Source organism: Carlito syrichta, unplaced genomic scaffold (genome assembly GCF_000164805.1).
Source record: "Carlito syrichta isolate Samal-C Ts95f unplaced genomic scaffold, Tarsius_syrichta-2.0.1 Scaffold304505, whole genome shotgun sequence".
Lineage (NCBI taxonomy): Eukaryota > Metazoa > Chordata > Mammalia > Primates > Tarsiidae > Carlito > Carlito syrichta.
Window position 1 is genome coordinate 48,890 of NW_007248601.1, and position 10,308 is coordinate 59,197.

Below are 10,308 nucleotides of genomic sequence, written 5' to 3' on the forward strand. Positions count from 1 at the left end.
GGTCGAGGCTGCGGCAGCCGGGAGCGGCCACTGCACTCCAGTCTGGGTGACAGAGTGAGACTCCAACTCGAAAAACAAACAAACAAAAAAAGAAACAAGGTCTCACTATGTTGCCCAGGCTGGTTTTGAACTCCCGGCCTCCGGGCATCCTCCCGCCTCGGCCTCACACCCCAGGTGTGGTGGTGTGTACCTGTAGTCACAGCTACTTGGGTGGCTGAGGTGGAAGGATCCCCTGAGCCCAGCAGGTCGAGGCTGCGGTGGCCATGACCGTGCCACTGCCCTCCAGTGTGGGCAACACAGGGAGTCCTCGTCTCTACAGAAATAAAAAAATTAGCCCGGCATAGTGGCGCCCGCCTGCAGTCCCAGCTACTCAGGAGGCTGAGGCAGGAGGATCACCTGAGCCCAGGAGGTCGAGGTTGCAGTGAGCTGCGATTATACCACTGCCCTCCAGCCTGGGCGACGGAGAGAGACCCTGACTCAGAAAGAGAAGAATAAGAAAGACGGGCTTCCCCCGCTGCCTCCGCCTCTCACCCAGCAAACGTGCCTGAGCCCCCCTCTGTCCCGGCAGCGCCCTCTGTCCTCGGGACACACCGGTTGACTTCACAGACAAACCCAGCCCGAGACCCAGCATGCCAGCTCACATCCGTGCCGGAAGCCGGTGCCAACAGGGAAGGGCGGGCAGGGGCCAGGGCAGCCGAACGCGCGCCAGTCACGAGGGCCGGACAGGGCATGCGGCCCCAGGCGTCACATGCCCGGAAAGCCTCTTCGTGGCAGGGAATGCAGGCCCCCCTCCGCCCCGGGCAGTTGCCAAGGCCGCCTGTGTCTGCCCGAGAGTCCAAAGCCAGGAAGATGACGCCCCAGCCCTCGAGTATCCTCGTGGAGGGTAGGGTCGGGAAGAGGCCTGTGCCCACCCGACGGGGCCCCTCGACACCCCAAAGGGCGGACGTCTGCCTCGCTGGGAGGTGGAGGACACTGGGAAGAGAGACCGGAGCCAGCCAAGGTCCTCTGCGGACCCGAGGGACTTTGGGCCCAGACTCCATCCACAGTGGGTCTCCCCAGGGGTCTCTGTGTCCCCATGTGCACCCGACACGCTCCCTGGGGCCCCTGAAAGACCCTGAACCAGGGCCGGGTCATTCGCCCCTCAGAGCCCGGCACCCCTCTGACCTCAGCCCCCCAGGTCCTAACCTCCCAACGGGAAGGCCGGGCATGAATAGTGTCCTCGGGCTGCAGGGCAGCCAGTGAGGACCGGGTGGGGTGAAGAAGGTGCCCGTCCCCCCCACCCCAAGGGAGCCAAGGGTGGCCAGGAAACCGCCCCTGCCCAGTTCTCCTTGGTGCAGCCCTCTGGCAGTTTCTGAGCCCACAATTCAGCTGCAGGGAGTCACGGTGGCAGTGACTGGGTGGGGGACGCACACAGGGACCACCGTCGGAGGGGTCACCCGGACCCTCAGGCTACAGTGTTGCAGGGACCTTGGCGTCCGTGCTCGTGACCCCCCGGGGGGCTTCTCTCCGGTTTGTCTGTGATGAACATGCCGGAAATAGCCTTCTCTCCAGTTGGGCTCAGAATGGAGTTTGAAGCTGGTTTGTGTCCTGCACCCAGGCGGGCACTGGGGGCTGCTGCCCCCCGGGTGGGGGCCTGACCCTGTCCCCTCACCGAGCCCTGTGGCCTGGCTAGAGGGGGCCTCCCTCTCAGCCCCGGTGCTCTGTGGCCTCCAAAGACCCCAGCTCAAGGGCCCCAGTGGGGGCAAGCTCCCCCCTCTGGGGCGTCAGGCAGGGACGGAGGGGACTGCTGTCTCTCGCGGCTTCTCCCTGCTGGCGGCTGTGGTCACCCGGGCACCGCGCTGTAAAACGTCCCTTATGCCCTTTGGCCGAGCTGATCCCACGACCCCGTCCCAGATGTTCCCTGGGAGAGACCCCGCCACGCACGTAACCTGGCGAGCCTGTTTCCCCCAGGGGCCGGCAGTAGGCATCAGCCCCGTGACCACCGCCCAGAGAGTCTCCACGGACCCGGAGGGGTGTATTTTGGGTCTTTGCATGCGGGGGAGCAGAGGACAGAAATAAATCTGGGCCCGTCACGGGAAAGGACAGGCTTCGCCGCATGCGGGCCGCCGACTCTCATCTCTCAACTCGAGGGTGTCTTGCGGTGTCTTGGAATTCTAGAAAGCAGGCCGGGCCCGGGCGCTCGTGCCTGTCATCCCAGCACTTTGGGAGGCTGAGGTGGGAGGATGGCTTGAGCCCAGGAGTTCGAGACCAATGTGGGCAACACAGCGAGACCTCATCTCTACAAAAATAGAAAAGTGAGCCGAGCGTGGTGGTGTGCGCCTGTCCGTCCCAGCTGCTCGGGAGGCGGAGGCGGGAGGATCGCCTGAGCCCAGGAGGGCGAGGCTGCGGTGTGAGCTGTGATCGTGCCCCTGCACGCCAGCCTGGGCGACAGTGAGACTCAGACTCAGAAAACAAAGAGAGGGGACTTTGGGGCAGTAGTGCCTGTGCATGCACATGACTCCACCCCGCTGGGTGGAAGAGGTAGGCTGGGTGACTCTGTCTCTCCCAGCCTCAGTGCTCCCCTCTGTGAAAGGACAACTGGCCGTAGCAGTTGACAGAGTCAGTTCTCAGGACAGCCTCGGCCTGGGACACCTCCTCTCCGGCCAGGACTCAGCGACCCTCGGCCATTCGACACTGTCACTCGGGGCCTGAGAAGGGTGACTTGGCCAAGCTCGCAGTTCAGTGGGGAAGCTGGACTTGAACTCGGGGCCACCTGACCCCTGCCCCAGGCTCTCTGTGCCCCCACCCCCCGCCACCTGAGATGCAGGGAAGCGGAAGAGAGGGCTGGGAACAGGCAGACGTGTGGCCGTGACCCACAGGGAATGCCCAGAGGGGGCCACTCTCAGCTGTCACCTGGTCAGCCCTGCTTGGGGACCCAGAGGACCCTGGGCGCTCCCAGGTGGAGGCCAGCATGCCTGGGCTGCGTGTTCCAGGAAGTCCTCTTTCGTGGCCCGGGCTGCTCTGGGGGGACCTGACTAAACCCCCTGAAAACTTCCTAGTTGTTTTGGAGACTGTGCCCCCCGGCCGCCCTGTGTCCTCCTGGCTCTTAAACAATCCTGTGTGATCTGGGGAAGACCACGCGACTCCCGCCTTCCATCCCACCGTCTTCAAGGAGGGGCTTCTAGGAGAGTCTCCCAGTGTTCTCATGAGGAGTGAGGGCGTGCGTCAGGGTCAAGGCCGCCGTCCATAGTCCCTGCTCAATAAAATGCAGGCACAAGCCAGGCGCAGTGGCTCACACCTGGCATCCCAGCACTCTGGGAGGCCTAAGCGGGGTGGGGGTGGGGAACCACTTGAGGCCAGGACTTTGAGACCAGCCTGGGAAACATAGCGAGACCTTGTTTCTACAAATAAATAAATAATACGTGGCCGGGCACTTTGGCTCAAGCCTGTCATCCCAGCATTTGGGAGGCCAAGGCAAGAGGATTGTCTGAGCTCAGGGGTTCGAGACTAGCCTGGACAACTTGGCAAGACCTCATCTCTACCATAAACCCCAAAAATTAGCCGGGTGTGGGAGCACGAGCCTGTAGTTGCAGCTACTTGGAAGTCTGAGGCGGAAGGATCGCCTGAGCCCAGCAGGCCAAACCTGCGGTGGCCGTGAGCGTGCCACAGCCCTCCAGCCTGGGCGACAGAGTGAGACTCTGACTCAAAAAAAAATACAAAAATGAGCCGGTGTGGTGGTGCACCCCTGTTGTCCCAGCTGCTCGGGAGGCTGAGGCGGGAGGACGGCTTGAACCTTGGAGATCGAGGCTGCGGTGAGCCATGAGCCTGCCACTGCCCTCCAGCCTGGGCGACGGTGAGACGCGTCAGCCGCAGATGGCGAAAACCTCCACCCGCCCTGACCGAGAACGTTCCTTATCTTTCTAGACGAAAATCCACGGCATTGGCTTTGTGAAGATCCACGCTCCCTGGCACGTGCTGTGCAGAGAAGCCGAGTTTCTGAAGCTGAAGATGCCAACAAAGAAGGTTGGTGTGGCCACTCCATTTTGCACTTGAGGTCCGCGGATGCCTGGCGGTGACTGGCTCTCACCACGGGGCCCTGGGTGTCATGAAAACCCGAGTGGGCGCCCTTCTCAGCCCTGGGCGGGCCTTGGCCAGGTGTGATGCAACCCCTGGGGGCTCCGGGGTTCTGAGCAGGGAGAATCCAGCCCAGTCCTGGGTGGTCTTCAGAGACCCCCGACCAAACCCCACTGAGAGCCAGCGCAAGCAAAAGAGCGCACCTGTCATCCTGGGGATGTTATCCTAAATACAGACACAATCAAATGTCCGCTGGGCACCGTGGCTTACACCTGTCATTCCAACACTTTGAGAGGCCGAGACTGGAGGATCGCCTGAGCCCAGGAGTTCAAGACCACCCTGGGCAACAGAGCGAGACCTCATCTCTACACAAAATAACTAGCATGGCGTGTTGGGGCACGCCTGTCATTCCAGCTACGCGGGAGGCTGAGGCAGGAGGATCGCCTGAGCCTAGGAATCGGAGGCTGCCGTGAGCTGTGATGGTGCCATCGCACTCCAGGCTGGGCGGCAGAGCAAGACCCTGTCTCAAAAAAAATAAGAGTCGGGCTCTGGTTCTTTTTTGCTTGTGGTGTCTCAGCGAACGTCTCAGATGCGTTTTAATTACATTTCCTGGCTTCCTGGGGTTTTTCTCTTTAATCTCTGAAAATTTTATGGCGAGAAAGCAGCCTGACGGCGTGTCCCCAAAGCTGAGCTGGGTCGGCATTTGCTCTTGCATGTGGCTGGGGTGAGGCCATGCTCGGCCGTGTCCCCATCCAGGGAGCCCATGTGGAATCCCTCCTGTGACACCAGAGTGATCTCTCCGGAATGTCTCTTAATTGAGCTCTTGGCTGGGTTTGTCCTGGAACTCAGCCGACCCAGACACGGGGCATGGAGGGGCGCTCTGTCCCGGGCCGGGCGTCTCCGTGGGGTGGGCGCCGGCTCCCACCGTCCGAGAATATGTTCCGGGGGCTGTGGCTGGGCTGGGATGTGGACCCTGCCCATCTCGTCTGCAGGTGTATCACATCAACGAGACCCGGGGTCTCCTCAAGAAAATCAACTCGGTGCTCCAGAAAATCACAGACCCCATCCAGCCCAGAGTGGCCGACCACAGACCCCAGACCACCAAGAGGCTCTCTTATCCCTTCTCCCGGGAGAAGCAGCACCTGTAAGTGGGACCCCCGCCACCCCCAGCCCTGTGAGTGGGGACCCCACCCGCTCTCCCTGGATCCTGTAAGTGGGGACCCAGCCTGCTCTCCAGGGGTCCTATAAGTGGGGTCCCCACCCACCCCCCAGAGTCCTATAAGTGAGGACTTTGCTGGCTCCCCTGGGGCCCTGTAAGTGGGGACACCCACCCATCCCCCCCGGGCCCTGTAAGCGGGGTTCCAGCCTGCTCCCCCCAGGGCCCTGTAAGTAGAGACCCCCTGTCCCTCCAGGGCCCGCTCCCTGGGGTTCAGTCTCCCGCCCCCATGAAGCTCTGTCAGTGGGGAAGTCCCAGGCCCGAGGGAGGACCCCCAAAGCTGCGCTCCCAGCCCCCTGCCTGCCCAGCCCTGGCCCTCTGTGAGGCCCAGGTAGCCCGCCTCCCGCCGGCAGCCCGGCAGCCTTCAGCCCAGGGGAGCCTCACTCCTGGAGGCAGAAGCAGAAACCAGCCCCCGCCCCCAGCCCCGCCAGGAGTCCTGAGGCCCCGGGGACTCGCGGGCAGCGGGCTTGCCTGGCAGTGCCACGCCTGTTCTGGAAACGTCCCTCCTCCCCTGCTCTCCCGGGGCACCGGGGCGTAGCCACCTGGGCCCCCAAGGGCTTCGCGGGGCAGAGGCGGAAGCAGAAAGCTGGGCTCTGGGAGCCCAGTGGGACTTCAGATGCCAGCTCCAGGGGACAGAAGCCTCCAGGACGCCTCCACCCCGGGCGCTTTCCTGGTTCCTGGTGTGGGCTGGACAGGCCGCCCAGGAAGAAGGAAGCAGCCCCCCCCAGCTCCCACTGACAGCTCAGAACAAGGGCTGGGGCATGAGGGGGCCGCCCTCTTCCCAGGAGCCCGGCTGGCCTTTCTGGTCTCTGCCCGGGGCCCACCCTGTCAGCCCCCTGCCTGGCCGGGGCTGGGCTCACCTCCAGGGTGGGTGGGGCTAGAAGCCCCCCACCCCCAGCTCTGCCCCTCTGCCCCTTGGGTGCTCCCAAGATAGCCCTCTGCCCTGGGCAAGCCTTAGACAATCCCTGTGCTGCCCTGGAAGCTAGAGGGAGATTGTTTGCAAGACTGTAACTGTCTGATGGTGACAGTGACACTGACCCCGTCCCCGTCCCCCACAGTGTTGAGGCAGAGACTTTAAAAACTGCCATCGGGCCAGACGCAGTGGCTTGCTCCTGTCATCCCAGCACTTTGGGAGGCCGAGGCAGGAGGATGGCTTGAGCCCAGGAGTTCAAGGCCAACCTGGGCAACATAGCAAGACCCCCATCTCCAAAATAATTTCTTTTTAAATTGCCATCAAATGTTAGGACGACATCCAAGAGAACGGGGTGTCCAAGAGGTGGACAGGGGGTGGGGTCTGACCATCCTTGCCCTTGGGGGCACTTTCCCATCTGCGTGGGTCTCCACACCTCACCCAGGGGCAGCGGGTGATGACCCAAAAGGTTCTGAGTGCCCAGGGATGGACGGGTCACACTTGTATGGGTTCAGACTCACGTCCGCGTCACAGTGGCCACGCGTGTGGTGTCTCCCAGGGCCTCGAAGCCCAGAGACTTCGCATGACCTTGTCCTGTCCCCTCCTGTATTTCGCAGATTCGACCTGTCTGATAAAGATTCCTTCTTCGACAGCAAGACCCGGAGCACCATTGTGAGTATGGCCCGTGGGAGCCGGCTCCCGGCATGTCAGCCCTGGGGAACGGGGGATCATTTCATTTTGGCAAAGCTCCTCGGGGCGGAGGCCGCTCTAATTGCCTGTGACAGAAATAATTAGAAGAATGGAAAGGAGGGGCCCAGGGGACACAGACAGATTCGCGGGAAAGAGGGGCGTTCCACACCCCGCATTGTTTAAGAGGCTGTGTTCCGCATCTCTGCACGGCCTCCCAGAGCCTTCCGGCCACCGGTTCTTGGTGGGATTTGTGCCTGTCTCCCTGCCAGGCCCCGGACAGGGGGTGTTCCCCGAGGAGGCAGGTACGGGCCCAAGGAACAGGGTGCCGGGGGTCGAGGTGTGTGCATTCTGATTTGTTTCTGGGCCTTGGCCAGACACACTAACTGAGGTTTGACATCTGCCCAGGCCGCCCTGCCCTGTTCAAGGTACGGGCTTAGTGTTTACCGACCCACCGCCAGCTCGTCTGCCAGCCAGGCCGGGGCCGTGCGTGGCTCAGGACCCAGTTTCTGTCCAAACAAGAAATTGGGCCTGGCGCAGAGGCTCACGCCTGTCGTCCCAACACTTTGGGAGGCCGAGGCAGGAGGATCGCTTGAGCCCGGGAGTTTCAGGCCAGCCTGGACAACAGAGCAAGACCCCGGACTCTGCAAAAAAATAATAGAAGTGAAAACATGAGCCAGGTGTGGTGGCACGTGCCTGTAGTTGGTCATAACAACCCAGGAGGCTGAGGTGGGCGGATCCCTTGAGCCCAGGAGTTCAGGGCTGCAGTGAGCTATGAGAGTGGCACTCCAGCTGGGTAACAGAGCAAGATTCTGTCTCTAAAAAATAAATAAGTAGCCACAAATCTATAGGACTTGTAGAATTGCGTTTAAAAGGCACAGAGTAGCCGGGTGCGGTGCTCAGCCTGCAATTCCACCACTTTGGGAGGCCTTGTCTCTACAAAAAGTAAAAAATATTAGCTGGGTGTGGTGGCATGCACCTGTCGTCCCAGCGACTCAGGAGACTGAGGCAGGAGGATTACCCGAGTCTAGGAGGTCGAAGCTACAGGGAACTAGTGATCGTGCCACTGCACTCCAGCCTGGGCAACACAGTGAGATCCTGATTCAAAAATAAAGAAATGGCCAGGCTCAGTGGCTCAGCCTGTCATCCCAGTACTTTGGGAGGCCGAGGTGAGTGGATTGCCTGAGTCCGTGGGTTCGAGACCAGCCCAGACAACTTGGCGAGACCTTGTCTCTACAATAAATCAAAAAATTAGCCGGGCGTGGTAGAGAGCGCCTGTAGTTCTGGCTACTTGGAAGACTAAGGCAGAAGGGTCGCCGGAGCCCAGCAGGTCGATGCTGGGGTGGCCGTGAGCATGCCACTGCCCTCCAGCCTGGGAGATGGAGTGAGACTCCAACACACACACACACACACACACACACACACACACACACACAGAAGTAAAATAACAGAAAAGAAAGAAATGGACCTAGCAGCCGAACTCCCACTGTTCTCTCTCTTCCCTGCCCAGAAAGCCCTGCCTGGCCAAGCAGAGATGGAAGGCCGGGAGCGGTCAGCCAGGTGACCTTGTTCAGATAATGGTCTCTCCCGGCCGCCACCCCAAGACCCGCGGGCCACCAGCCTCAGGGCAGTGGTCAGGTCGCATGGGCAGGGAGTTTCAAGCTGCTGCCGGGACTGGAGGACTCGGTCCCGTCTGCCCGCACGCCCTCCTAGCCCTGTGTCCTCAGGAAAGCCACTGAGCTCTGTCAAAATGAGACAGGTTCTGCCTCTGAGGACAGCTGTGAACCTTCACCAAGGTGGTCAGTGGACTCCGTGTTGGGTGCTGGGCACCCTTGTGAATTTTTTTTTTTTTTTTGAGTTGGGCTCTCATTCTGTCGCCCAGGTTGGAGTGTGGTGGCACGCTGGGGTCAGGAGATCCCTACACCTCAACCTCCTGAGTAGCTGGAACTACAGGCATGTGCCACCACGCCCAGCTAATTTTTTGATTTATGGTAGAGACGAGGTCTCACCACGTTGCCCAGGCTGGTCTTGAACCCCTGAGCTCAGGCAATCCTCTCACCCCCATTTCCCAAAGTGCTGGGATGACAGGCGTGAGCCTCCACCCTCTCCTGAACTTTTTAAACAATTATTAATGGGGTTACTGGTTAATTTTTTTTTTTTTTTGAGTTGGAGTCTCACTCTGTCACCCAGACTGAGCCACCGCAGCCTCGAACTGCTGGGCTCTGGCGATCCTTCCGCCTCAGCCTTCCAAGCAGCTGGAACTACAGGTGCGCGCTACCACACCCGGCTAATTTTTTGATTTATTGTAGAGATGAGGTCTCGCCAAGTTGCCCAGGCGGGCCTCGAACCCACGGGCTCAGGCAATCCACTCACCTCAGCCTCCCAAAGGCACGGGATTACGGGCTGAGCCACCGAGCCCAGCTGTTACTGGTTAATTTTAACAACTTGATCTCTCGATAATAAAAATAAGGAACTCAGCCAGGTACAGTGGCTCTCACCTGTAATCCCAGCAATTTACTTTGGGAGGGTGAGGCAGGAGGATCTCTTGAGGCCAGGAGTTGGAGTCCAGCCTAGGCAACATATCAAGACCTTATCTCTATAAAAATAAAAAAGCTGAGTATGGTGGCGCGCACCTGTAGTCCCAGCTACTCGGGAGGCTGAGTTGGGAGGATTGTTTGAACCCAGGAGTTGGAGGTTGCAGTGAGCTATGATTGTGCCACTGCACTCCAGCCTGGAGAGCAGAAGAAGTCTTAGTCTCAAAAAAAAACCCTCATTTATACAGAAACACCAGCCCCTCCGTGGGGACCCCCGGCTAGCGTGTCCGTAAGCCTCCTCTCCTTCCCAGACATCAGCCGCTTGGGAGGACCGTCACTGTGTCAACGAACGGTCTCCCTTTTTCCGTATCGTGATGACAGGCGAGCATAGGAGAGCCGGCTGGGTAACCTGAGTCCCGGCCCCCTCCATGCGTGTGTGCACCCCAACTTCGGCCTCCTCTGGGTCTGCTCAGACCTCCTGAAGGCACCAGGCAGGGCGTCCATTTGCCAACTCACTGGCAGGGAGGGGGCCGAGGTGGGGGACGCGCGTGGGTGGGGGGCTCTCGCCCCGTCTTCTCCGGAGGCCGCCGCAAACGCTAGTGTGGTCCGTGGTCCCTGGAGCGAGGACGGCCGCGACCCCTGAGTCACAGAAAATGTTCCGTGTTAGTTGGACGCTCTGTGATTCCACCTACCTCTGGGAGAGGAAGGAGGGACAATCTCTCCAGATCCTTGAGGTGAGAGGATCGCTGGAGCCCAGGAGGTCGAGACCTGCCCGGGTAGCATAGTGAGACCCTCCTCGTCTCTACAATAAATTCAAAAAAAAATTGGGCCGGGCTCGGTGGCTCAGCCTGTAATCCCGCACTTTTGGGAGGCTGAGGTGAGTGGATGGCCTGAGCCCGCGGGTTTGA

The 10,308-nt window shown here is 60.5% G+C and overlaps 1 protein-coding gene across 1 annotated transcript in view; it reads left to right on the forward strand.

Annotated features, from left to right (window-relative positions):
* The window catches only part of ANO1 (anoctamin 1), a 92,638-nt gene that overhangs the window by 13,160 nt on the left and 69,170 nt on the right, over positions 1-10,308 (forward strand). Inside the window, exons 5-8 of the mRNA XM_021713360.1 lie at positions 1,716-1,923; positions 3,904-4,002; positions 5,046-5,197; positions 6,797-6,851. Coding sequence (XP_021569035.1) covers positions 1,716-1,923; positions 3,904-4,002; positions 5,046-5,197; positions 6,797-6,851 — 514 coding nt within the window. The remainder of the gene's footprint in view (positions 1-1,715; positions 1,924-3,903; positions 4,003-5,045; positions 5,198-6,796; positions 6,852-10,308) is intronic.